General features: G+C 40.4%; 1 protein-coding gene across 3 annotated transcripts; it reads right to left on the reverse strand.

The window, feature by feature from the left end:
• On the reverse strand, positions 1 to 11,178 carry LOC111960456 (uncharacterized protein C11orf24 homolog). 3 transcript variants are annotated; one of them, XM_070437961.1, is made up of 13 exons: positions 10,882 to 11,178; positions 6,672 to 6,761; positions 6,393 to 6,494; positions 5,928 to 6,026; positions 5,703 to 5,782; positions 4,393 to 4,409; positions 4,180 to 4,199; positions 3,227 to 3,271; positions 2,924 to 2,965; positions 2,240 to 2,341; positions 2,089 to 2,113; positions 1,881 to 1,951; positions 1 to 445 (listed from the first exon to the last, which is right to left on the reverse strand). In XM_070437961.1, exons 1-13 carry the CDS (start codon positions 10,943 to 10,945, stop codon positions 432 to 434), a joined length of 771 nt encoding a protein of 256 aa, XP_070294062.1. In that variant the 5' UTR covers positions 10,946 to 11,178; the 3' UTR covers positions 1 to 431. The 3 variants fall into 3 exon arrangements, with proteins under 3 accessions (XP_070294062.1, XP_070294063.1, XP_023838234.1); XM_070437962.1 differs by lacking the exon at positions 4,393 to 4,409 and having other exon boundaries at positions 4,180 to 4,200; positions 5,708 to 5,782; positions 6,405 to 6,494; positions 10,882 to 11,176; XM_023982466.2 differs by lacking the exon at positions 4,393 to 4,409 and having other exon boundaries at positions 4,180 to 4,200; positions 5,708 to 5,782; positions 10,882 to 11,176.
• Positions 11,179 to 12,609: the final 1,431 nt, after the last annotated feature.

Here is a 12,609-nt window from a genome sequence, read left to right on the forward strand (position 1 = left end):
TCCTCTTGCACCCAGACAATGAGCTTTTGGGTTAATTTATTCACATTAATTCAAAATCTAGCATTCTTTTCCTGAATGAAATGTCTGGATGTTAGTCTTGATTAAATTGAGATCACAGTTCCTCCTTGGCTAAATTACCATCAAAATAAGAATGCAGAAAATAGTGAAGCACATATTTTTTTTAATGAAATACAGTATCTTAGTGAACATTTTTTAACAAACACATGTTCAGTTAAGAGTCCCATATCCTACAATACTCCACACCGATCTTCTTTCCACACTATACAGTATAAGAATGTGCCCACTTAGCTTCTGGGATTCTTATATGCCATATTTGATTGTCCAGCATTTTTAGATAGTTGAAGGTCTTGACCATTTTTTGGGTTGTGAGAGCTATTGGTCATATACTGTAGAATGGGATGGCCTCCCTTTTATCTTGCAGCAGCTGAAAGGGAGAGTTCAAAATTAACAAACTGGTTATGTATTATAAAACCCCAACTCAGGATCATACAGTATTTGAGAGGTGTGGTTATATAAATGAGACTGCTCCTTATAACATCCCTCCCATTACAACAGGAATTTCAGTAGCCAAACGTTGTCGAACGTTGCACATAGAAATGCCAATGCTAATGAAACTGACGTGATTCCGTATTCCTTGTTCTACATAGCATATTTCTGTCTGAATGTTACATAACATTGCCTCCTGTTGAAATCACCCCTGGTGTGTTTACTTTGTGGTTACTCAATAGAACAGTAGAGGTCAGTATTGTATTATTGTCCAGATATCTGAGTTTGGCCTGTGTTGGCTGAAAGTGGGACAATAGCCATAGACCTAGGGGTTAATTGCACTGTGTTGCACAAATGACAGTAGCCCACATTGTCATTTGACAGATGTCTTTATCCAAAGTGATTTAGTCAAAGAAGCCTCTTATACATTTTATTTCATCATAAATCTCTCAGAGACTGCAACATCCAAATCTCCCAAACAGCTTTAAAACAACTTGTTGTAATAAAGTGTAGGCTTATTGAAAAGGAATTTGAAATAAATCCAAAATTGTGATAATAGTAGTCAGTTATCCAAAACCCTAACCAACACTTTCTCTCTCAGCAAAATTCCTGACCGCTGACACCATTTCCCCCTTCAGCTACTGGCCAACAGCTCAAGGCTCTTATTACACTCCATTTGCACACACTGTATATAGATTTTTCTATTGTGTTATTGACTGTACTTTTGTTTATCCCATGTGTAACTGTAGAATCTTAATTTGATCACACAATTGCAGAAGAACTTTACACACAGGGTCTGACCGGCAAACATTGACATTTGCCGGCCCAGGGAGCCACACAATAGGGGCTGTCCAAAATAATATGTGTTTGTGTGAGGAAGTCTGTATCTTTCATCCCCTGCTGGTCTTTCAAGGGAGGGGCGAAAAATCACAGGAAACACCTTCCCCTGCTCTCCCCAGCCCAGGCCCATTACTGAACATGCACAATGAAATATTAAAAGCTCCCAGCTTCCCGGGAATAATTGCATGTCCACGCCAGATAAAACAAAGTTGTAACGTAAAGGGATGGGGGAAAGGACAGAGAACTTGGAAAAGTTAAGTAGAAGACTACTGGTATGCATGTTTCTCTTGAACTTTGATCATTTGATTGAAGCTTTCGTCCTTGTCTTTCAATTATTGAAGGGTAGGAGTCATGGGAACTGCTTGGACTAATTGCTTGGTAGAATCTTTTTACACTACTGAACCGAGCCAAACTGCACTGGTCTGGTTAAGCATCCACCATAGTTGCAGGAACTGTGCTGAAGAAGACCGTGTGAAATATATAACAGCAATTGACAATGCTAACTTGCTAGTAAGTAAACAGTTTAAACGTACCACCTGAGGACTTCACCCCGAGAAGCATGACACCATCTTTGGTGCTGTCCGACCTGCTCTGGAAAGAGGCACTGCAAAGAGGAGAGAGCAGAGCATATTGGGAGTAAAATATTGTATTTTTCTTTAAAAGATGATGGTATATTTGAACTGTTCAAATGGGGTACTGTCTAAATGGTATCTTCGTCTACAGTCCAAAGACTATACTTACTTTTCTGTTCCATTATCAATTGCCTCTGTTGAGGGACAAAAAAAAGAAGTGTGACACTTAGTTTGTAACGTCAATAGACTTCTGACTTCTGTGTATGTAGACATAGTGCTGTGCAGAGTCACATCTAATTCATTAATTAATTAAGTAATACCTGTGTGATCGTGGAGCTTCATGCATTTAAATTTGAAAACGAGGATGACAGCAGTCATCACAACTCCCAGGACTGGCAAAAGAATCCACAGCATCTTCTTATCTGGAGACAAAGAGGAAGCACATCTTTCTTTAGTGTGGCAGACAAAACTGTTGTTTTTCACATCCCATGAGAAGTTGGATTAGTACCATTGTTCCAACAATGTATCATGTAGCCAATTTATGATGAGTTGTAATTGAACATGGCCTGACTAATGCCACTTTGACACAGACACACACACACACACACACAACACACACACACGCACACACACACACACACACACCACACACACACACACACACACACACACACACACACACACACACACACACACACTGACAACCCAGTCAAATGTGAAGTGTGTGCACCCTCTGGTGGGTGTGTTATTGGTAGAACATAGATCAGGAATAGGCAACCCTGGTCGTGGAGTGCCGCAGGCACTTCATGTTTTTGATTTAAAGGACCTGGAAGACCAGGTGTTTTGAATTTAGGCATTCATTGAACTGATCAATTAGCCCAGTTGGTGAGGTGTGGTGCCTAGTTGGAACCAAATCCTGCAGTACCTGCAGCACTCTAGGAACAGGGTTGCCTACCCCTGACATAGATGTTGAGGTAAATGGGCCCATAAAGTTGCTACATTACTTGATTTAGGAGTTTCCGGTTCTTCTTCTCCAGCATGGTGACCTGAGTAGAGAAATAACATACTGTAAAACTCAAAATACTCTGTAGCGTGATTTATGTAGTAAATTCTATGATAACTTCTATGAACTTTCAATAACCACGAGAAGGAGATGCTAGTTCCATAATTTGGTACTTGCCATCTGGATAATGTGTCTATTTAAAATGTTATGTTTGTTTTGCTGAGTGTGTGTGTTTTTCAGTGCGAGGTAAATTTGTGTCAGTGTGAGTTCATTTCTATACAGATGACGGTAGCAGAGGACCTACTGGCATCTTGACCCACAGTCCTATTGTTCTTGTCTTCTACCTGACCTGGAAACATTGTAATTTGTATCATTATACCATCCTGTTCGTTTTCAGATAGTGGACAAATAAGTGCATTGAGGGTAGGGTTGCAAAGCTACTGGTCATTTACCAAAGTTACCAGAATATTCAGTAATTTCGGTAATTAATAGGTCATTTATGGCAATCTATGGTAACTTTGATGATTTATACGTGAATAACTTTCCAAAATTGTATTGATATATAGTATTCCTTATTACAAATGAAAACAATGCCATTGTTGGTTAGATGCTTTTTTCATTAAATAGGCATTATTCTCTTGAACATACAGAGCATACATATCCACTAGAAATTCATGGAAAATATGGACACAGGTCTAATAATGAATACTATATATATACAGTACCAGTCAACAGTTTGGACACACCTACCGGTACTCATTCAATGTTTTTTCTTAATTTTTTACTATGTTCTACATTGTAGAATAATAGTGAAGACATCCACACTATGAAATAACACATATGGAATCATGTAGTAACCAAAAAAGTGTTAAACAAATCAAAAGATATAAAAATGTTTAGATTCTTCAAAGTAGCCACCTTTTGCCTTGATTACAGATTTTCTTGATTTAGCACCTGTGTTTTATTAGTTTCTTTATGAAAATAGTTAGCGAACACCAAGACAGTAGCTAAAGCAAGGGGCTATAGCAGCACACAAGTAGACATCAAATGCATGCTGGCCCGGGCATGCCCTGAGCTCATTAAGTTAGCACTACTGGAGTGAAATTGGACTGGGCGAGAAGGTCGACTCTCCAGCCTTTGGGAATCTCGCCAATAATGAATACTATATATATATATATATATATATACAAAGTTTCCAGTAATATACCCTCGCTTTGCAACCCTAATTGAGGGACAGTGATAGTGCTTTAGACTTACCTGTAATTCCAGCACCTGAAACTGAAGAAAACATGAAATGGCCAAACCATTGTTATTGGGTCATGAGGATAATACCTGAACAAGGCAGTTAACCCACTGTTCCTAAGGCTGTCATTGGAAAATAAGAATTTGTTGCTTAACTAACTTGCCTAGTTAAGATAAATACCCTCGCTTTGCACCCTAATTGAGGGACAGTGATAGTGCTTTAGACTTACTGTAATTCCAGCAGCCTGAAACTGAGAAAACATTAATGGTAAACCATTGTTATTGGGTCATGAGGATAATACCTGAACAAGGCAGTTAACCCACTGTTCCTAAGGCCGTCATTGAAATAAGAATTTGTTCTTAACTAACTTGCTAGTTAAATAAAATACCCTCGCTTTGCAACCTAATTGAGGGACAGTGATAGTGCTTTAGACTTACCTGTAATTCCCAGCACTCTGAAACTGAAGAAAACATTAATGGTAAACCATTGTTATTGGGTCATGAGGATAATACCTGAACAAGGCAGTTTAACCCACTGTTCCTAGGCCGTCATTGAAAATAAGAATTTGTTCTTAACTAACTTGCCTAGTTAAATAAATACCCTCGCTTTGCAACCCTAATTGAGGGACAGTGATAGTGCTTTAGACTTACCTGTAATTCCAGACCTGAAACTGAAGAAACATTAATGGCAAACCATTGTTATTGGGTCCATGAGGATAATCACCTGAAACAAGGGCAGTTACCCCACTGTTCCTAGGCCGTCATTGAAAATAAGAATTTGTTCTTAACTAACTTGCCTAGTTAAATAAATACCTCGCTTTGCAACCCTAATTGAGGGACAGTGATAGTGCTTTAACTTACCTGTAATTCCAGCACCTGAATGAAGAAAAACATGAATGGCAAACCATTGTTTATTGGGTCATGAGGATAATACCTGAAACAAGGCAGTTAACCCCACTGTTCCTAGGCCGTCATTGGAAAATTTGAAGATATTTGTATCTTAACTAACTTGCCTAGTTAAATAAAGGTAAAATAAAAATACATCAAGTGTTTGAATTAAGAAATGAAGGCTATCCGAAATTATGTAATATCTACACAAGCTGGCTTTGGCATTTATTAGAATGAGTATACTTAAGTCACTTCCATTGATTGTTAGCTAGCGGTGGCTCGAGTTCGCTGAAGTTTTTAGTGGTTGTTTACATTTACATTTAAGTCATTTAGCAGACGCTCTTATCCAGAGCGACTTACAAATTGGAAAGTTCATACATATTCATCCTGGTCCCCCCGTGGGGAATGAACCCACAACCCTGGCGTTGCAACTGAGCCACACGGGACCACACAGGTTTTCTCTTGTTAAGAGAAAACCCAATCATGGATTACAGTCTTCCTGGCCCATATAAACTACTTCCAGGGTAAGGAACCATCTAACGTTGAGTTGTAAAATCCTGAAATTCCCCTTTAAGTTTCAGTCTCATCCAGTCCCAAGTTATTGGGTTATTTGATGGAACATAAGTGACTAAATCAGATTGACAGTAAACGGTACCTTTCTCTTCTGGTTGTGAGGTGGTCAAGGATCCTGGTGAAGGAAAACCATGTCTCTGTGTGGTTGTCTGAATAACTGAAGAATGACAATTTTAGCTTTACTGTAATCAGTAGGCTATTTCTCATTACAGAGCAGAAGGTATCTTTAACTCAATGCTTTGCTTGCTATCATCTATCTTATCTCTATTGTAATTTGAGAGAGGGTAACAACCTCCTCTTACCTTGTAAGTTAGTGTTTGATGTAGGCTGAACTGTGGTCCCATTTGTGAGTGGGTCACTCGTGGGAACAGTTGTTGTGGCCTGGGTCTCTACCCATTCTGCTGTTAAGGGGCAAGAATGCACTCATTTAGAGCATTTCTAACATTTAAGATCTGGGGCAGTATCAATCATCTTAGTAGGAGTGCTGATCTAGGATCAGCTCCCTCCTGTTCATGTAATCTTATTCATTGTGATCTAAAAGGCAAGACTAATCCTAAATCAGCACTCTGAGATCCTTGATATATGGTCAGCCTCTGGTTATTACCATTTGGTTATTCCAACAGCCATGCATCTGTAGAGCTTATTTGACATATGAGCACATCTGACCTAGGGTGTAGGACCTCTGTCATAGAAATACAGTTTACAGAGCAGACTGTAGTCAGTATTTTTTTCAAATGAAACTTAAATGGCCAATATAAATTAAATACCATCAATATTACCAGGTGGAGATGTGGAATGCACTGAGAGATGGGGTGGTGTTGCTGCTGTTTTTTCCGTGGCAGTTACTGTGACAGATTTGTTCTCGGTCTCTGGAATGTAAAATCAGTCTAAGAGCAGAGTTTCTAAACCAGCATGCTGTACCTCTCTCTAAAGAGGAATCCGTTCTAAGGTTACAATGTCCTAAGGTTTTGACAGTTATTTGAACAAGAGATTAATACAGCTGTTTGAATCTGAAACCATGCTTTGATATGTTTTCTTTTACTTACTGCGTGTGGTCACAGCAGCGGTGGCAGCAGCATCGGTTGTACGGACAGATGTAATGGGAGGAGGAACACTTGTATTGGGTGTCTCAGTTGCTATGATGACAGATCAAAGATATTCTAACTCAGTAGTGTAAAATAAGATGCAAATCATCAAAAAGTAGCAGCAGGAGTCGTCGGTGCTGAGAAAATCTTAGACTTAAAATAGCAACCAGATTTTTAAAAAAGACTATCGCTGTCTATGCGTCTACCTATTGTTCATCTCTTGAAATATTACCTCAGAACCTCATAATATACCTATGTGGACATTGGTCTAATGGCAGTCCATTAGGTTGCCCTGCTGCTGGTTGTGCCATTGGCGCTTCGGATCTTTTTTAACAATACATAACTTCTGTGGCAACACCAGAACCATACCGAACGACAAACAGGCAAAAAATGACTTCGTGATTTAGTAAGTTGTTCACGTTTTCAAGACTGAATGTAATATATTGTTGGCTAATACTTCCTGTTAAGAGAACCTGTAATTGTACCACGTTTAGCAATAAGCTTCACCTGCAGACTAATTCTCAGTAAAGTGCGGCTCTAAATCCTTAAGCAATCTAGAGGATGTGAGCACTCCAAAGAGCTCACATTATGACAGATCGAAAGTCACCATTTCTATCTTGGTCGCTAAAACATTTCCTCAGACATAATGGTCCCTTTTAGATTCAAAGGTTAGCCAATTGTGTTGTTCCTGTTTGGCATGGTTTGAAAGACCACTGTCTGACATCTATTTATTTTAATTTTAAATCGGACGATGCACCCCTGAGAAAGCCGTCCCGTCTGTGACACTTTGAGGTGGATATCCTCTGCTTCAGGCCCAGACCTGTGAAAAGCTGCATCCTGTCCCAGACAGAGTATTGTTGTCCCCTGGCCCCTACTGGCTCGAACAGCCAAAGGGCCAGGCAGGGTTTCCTGTCTTCTCCCCCGTCAGAGAGGGGCTTCAGCTCAACTGTCTTCGTGCCTGATGTTTCACACTGACTTTTTGAGTACATAACCCAATACTTGACCCCTGCTTTTGCATCTTTTTCCTCTGTTATAGCTGCATTTTGTCTTGTACAGAGACCACTCCTCATCGGCAGTGTCGGCAGATTCACCCCTGCCCCTACCCTTTCATAATAAGTACTGTACCTTATGGCAACAGTAATAATCTATTTCCATGATACAGGCAAATGCACTTGCATTTCACCCTTTATCAATTTAGTTTTCTGTATATTATGGTGGGACATAGTGGGGCAAAAAAGTATTTAGTCAGCCACCAATTGTGCAAGTTCTCCCACTTAAAAAGATGAGAGAGGCCTGTAATTTTCATCATAGGTACACTTCAACTATGACAGACAAAATGAGAAAGAAAAATCCAGAAAATCACATTGTAGGATTTTTAATGAATTTATTTGCAAATTGTGGTGGAAAATAAGTATTTGGTCAATAACAAAAGTTTATCTCAATACTTTGTTATATACCCTTTGTTGGCAATGACAGAGGTCAAACGTTTTCTGTAAGTCTTCACAAGATTTTCACACACTGTTGCTGGTATTTTGGCCCATTCCTCCATGCAGATCTCCTCTAGAGCAGTGATGTTTTGGGGCTGTTGCTGGGCAACACGGACTTTCAACTCCCTCCAAAGATTTTCTATGGGGTTGAGATCTGGAGACTGGCTAGGCCACTCCAGGACCTTGAAATGCTTCTTACGAAGCCACTCCTTCGTTGCCCGGGCGGTATGTTTGGGATCATTGTCATGCTGAAAGACCCAGCCATGTTTCATCTTCAATGCCCTTGCTGATGGAAGGAGGTTTTCACTCAAAATCTCACGATACATGGCCCCCATTCAGTCTTTCCTTTACACGGATCAGTCGTCCTGGTCCCTTTGCAGAAAAACAGCCCCAAAGCATGATGTTTCCACCCCCATGCTTCACAGTAGGTATGGTGTTCTTTGGATGCAACTCAGCATTCTTTGTCCTCCAAACACGACGAGTTGAGTTTTTACCGAAAAGTTATATTTTGGTTTCATCTGACCATATGACATTCTCCCAATCTTCTTCTGGATCATCCAAATGCTCTCTAGCAAACTTCAGACGGGCCTGGACATGTACTGGCTTAAGCAGGGGGACACGTCTGGCACTGCAGGATTTGAGTCCCTGGCGGTGTAGTGTGTTACTGGTGGTAGGCTTTGTTACTTTGGTCCCAGCTCTCTGCAGGTCATTCACTAGGTCCCCCCGTGTTCTTGTGATCATTTTGACCCCACGGGGTGAGATCTTGTGTGGAGCCCCAGATCGAAGGAGATTATCAGTGGTCTTGTATGTCTTCCATTTCCTAATAATTGCTCCCACAGTTGATTTCTTCAAACCAAGCTGCTTACCTATTGCAGATTCAGTCTTCCCAGCCTGGTGCAGGTCTACAATTTTGTTTCTGGTGTCCTTTGACAGCTCTTTGGTCTTGGCCATAGTGGAGTTTGGAGTGTGACTGTTTGAGGTTGTGGACAGGTGTCTTTTATACTGATAACAAGTTCAAACAGGTGACATTAATACAGGTAATGAGTGGAGGACAGAGGAGCCTCTTAAAGAAGAAGTTACAGGTCTGTGAGAGCCAGAAATCTTGCTTGTTTGTAGGTGACCAAATACTTATTTTCCACCATAATTTGCAAATAAATTCATAAAAAATCCTACAATGTGATTTTCTCTATTTTTTTTTTTTCTCCTAATTTTGTCTGTCATAGTTGAAGTGTACCTATGATGAAAATTACAGGCCTCTCTCATCTTTTTAAGTGGGAAAACTTGCACAATTGGTGGCTGACTAAATACTTTTTTGCAAGGGAGAAAACTGCCATTTCTCTCGCCACTCTAGAGAGGCGTGCACTGCAGTGACCTTTGGTTGGGTGTTTCCTGCAGATGTTAGATTCATACTGGAAGGAGATTTGCTGCCGATTGTACCATTTCACTTCGAAAGGACAATAATCTCTCCCCCTGTGAGAGAAGGGGCAGTTTGGTTCCCACTGACTATCTGCAGTTCCAATCACCTCTCTGGGCAGCACATGGCGGTTAACGATCCTCTTGGATCCGTGCCCATGCTCCAATCAAAACAAACAATCTGGAGACTCCCTCTTTTTATTTTCCACCAGCCCAAGTAACCACATTAATTTGTCTTTGGCCTGGACATTATTTTATTCCTAGATGTTTTGTCTTTGTTATCCGTGTTGTCCGATGCATTACGTCCCTCGAATAGATCGCCAAAAATGGCTAAAGTTGATCATAAGTCGACTTGAAATGAAGTAGACATGAAATAAAGGTGTAAAGTGAACACAAGGTGATGAACAGAGTTCCTCATACACACCTAATAAATACAATTTTAGGTGTGCATTTTGTCTTTCAATAGACCTTTAATAAAATAGGAATAATTTAGGTCCTGCATGAATGTTTGGTTGGTCTCCCAGTTTTGGTTGGTCTACCTGTCAACATTCATGTCCATATGACCCTCTTGGGTGACTTGCACCATGGGGAGGTTTCAGGGTTATCCTGGTAACACTTGACGCAACTTAACACAAAGTGTTCAGAAATTGTATACTACTTTATAAATATTAATTGCACCTTATTAAGGTTTGGGGCTGTACCTTCCTCCACATGAGGCTGACCAGGATAATATACATTATTTGGGGAAAACTACACAAGATTCACATCAACAACAATAAAAAACAACGCTGCTCTTATCTCAGGCTAGGGCAAACGTAAAAACCCACTGAGGCATCACTGGACGTCCCTGGAGAAATGTTCAACATGTGAGCCTGTCTGTTAGAACAACTCCCAGACATACTGTGTTTCATGTCATACTATAACATAATTCATGATCCAAATGTCGATATACAAGATTTTCTGTTGCAAACCAAGTCTGATTAAGATGGTAAGTAAATACTACAGCCAATTAAAACAATTATTCTACTTAACAAGACAAAATAACATAAAACACAATACATTTCAACTACTGGTAAGTCATGTTGTCTATTTTTTAAGTGTACATTTGTCCTGACTACAACTTTTTAAATCCATTACTGACTGAATAAAAAAAAAACATTTCTGCATATGCAACAATAGATCCTTTTTCACCACGTACGATCTCCTATCCAAGTATGTTTGTAGTCATTTTTTACTCCCAAAAGCAGTTCTAAATATCCATGTAGGCTTACCTGTAGTGAGGAGCTTGAGCGGGGTTAGGAGGAGGATAAGAAGGGCAATCCTAACGGTCTTCATGGTGGTTCTACTGAGCGCTCCCGTCCTGGGTCCTTTTTAGGGGTCTGCAGAGCTGTGTGAGCCACTGCTATCAACCACTGGACAAGTTTTCTGCTTATTGGCACTTTCTTTGATGGGAGGAAGTAGACCAGCTTCCCTTGAGGTCAGAGGGTATGGGGAGGCTATTTCGGCCAGTGGGAGAAGTCTTTCACGTGTCCCAGCTTGGACAGGATCTCGGCCCCAAAGGTGTGTTTGTATTTCAACGCCAACTCCTGTCACTTATTTTTTCCTGCCCGCACGTTGCAGGCGTGGCGTGACCGGTATGAAGGAATCTAGTAAGTGTCTCAGACTTGGCTGGGCTGTGTATGACCCAAAGCAACATGTACAGATGTAGGATCTTAATTTGATCATTCTTTTGTTGCTGAGAATTTTCCTGCAAAGCAGGAAATGCAAACTTGTAGTCGATTTGAGAATTAGAAGGCTTCTAAAGGTTGTAATTTCCCCAATTTTCCCCAATTCCCTACATCTGTAAGGCCTATCAGTTCAGAATGGGCTTTCAGGAAAATTGTTTTGCCTCAAACTGAACTGCATGTTCAGCTCTTCAGCATATCCTTGAGACACCCACATTTTCAAAGGAACTCATTCAAGTTGACAAATAATTGTTACACTTCTTATGTAAAACCGTGCTCACTAAAACCAATATAGTGGTCAGTTGCAACTCTCGTTTGACTCTTTTAATATAGCTAGGACCATTTTTTTTTTCATTTTATTTCACCTTTATTTAACCAGGTAGGCAAGTTGAGAACACGTTCTCATTTACAATTGTGACCTGGCCAAGATAAAGCCAAGCAGTTCGACACATACAACAACACAGAGTTACACATGGAGTAAAACAAACATACAGTCAATAATATAGTAGAAAAATAAGTTTATATACAATGTGAGCAAGTGAGATAAGGGAGGTGAAGGCAAAAAAAAAGGCCATGGTGGCGAAGTAAATACAATATAGCAAGTAAAACACTGGAATGGTTAATTTGCAGTGGAAGAATGTGCAATGTAGAGATAGAAATAATGGGGTGCAAAGGAGCAAAATAAAAAAAATACAGTAGGGAAAGAGGTAGTTGTTTGGGCTAAATTATAGATGGGCTATGTACAGGTGCAGTAATCTATGAGCTGCTCTGACAGCTGATGCTTAAAGCTAGTGAGGGAGATAAGTGTTTCCAGTTTCAGAGATTTTTGTAGTTCGTTCCAGTCATTGGCCGCAGAGAACTGGAAGGAAAGGCGGCCAAAGGAGGTGTTGGCTTTGGGGATGACCAGTGAGATATACCTGCTGGAGCGCGTGCTACACGTGGGTGCTGCTATGGTGACCAGCGAGCTGAGATAAGGGGGGACTTTACCTAGCAGGGTCTTGTAGATGGCTTGTCTGGCGACAAATATGTAGCGAGGGCCAGCCAATGAGAGCATACAGGTCGCAGTGGTGGGTAGTATATGGGGCTTTGGTGACARAACGGATGGCACTGTGATAGACTGCATCCAATTTATTGAGTAGGGTATTGGAGGCAATTTTGTAAATGACATCACCGAAGTTGAGGATTGATAGGATGGTCAGTTTTACAAGGGTATGTTTGGCAGCATGAGTGAAGGATGCTTTGTTGCGGAATAGGAAGCCAATTCTAGATTTAACT

The sequence above is a fragment of the Salvelinus sp. IW2-2015 genome, linkage group LG37 (genome assembly GCF_002910315.2).
Source record: "Salvelinus sp. IW2-2015 linkage group LG37, ASM291031v2, whole genome shotgun sequence".
Taxonomy (NCBI): Eukaryota; Metazoa; Chordata; class Actinopteri; order Salmoniformes; family Salmonidae; genus Salvelinus; species Salvelinus sp. IW2-2015.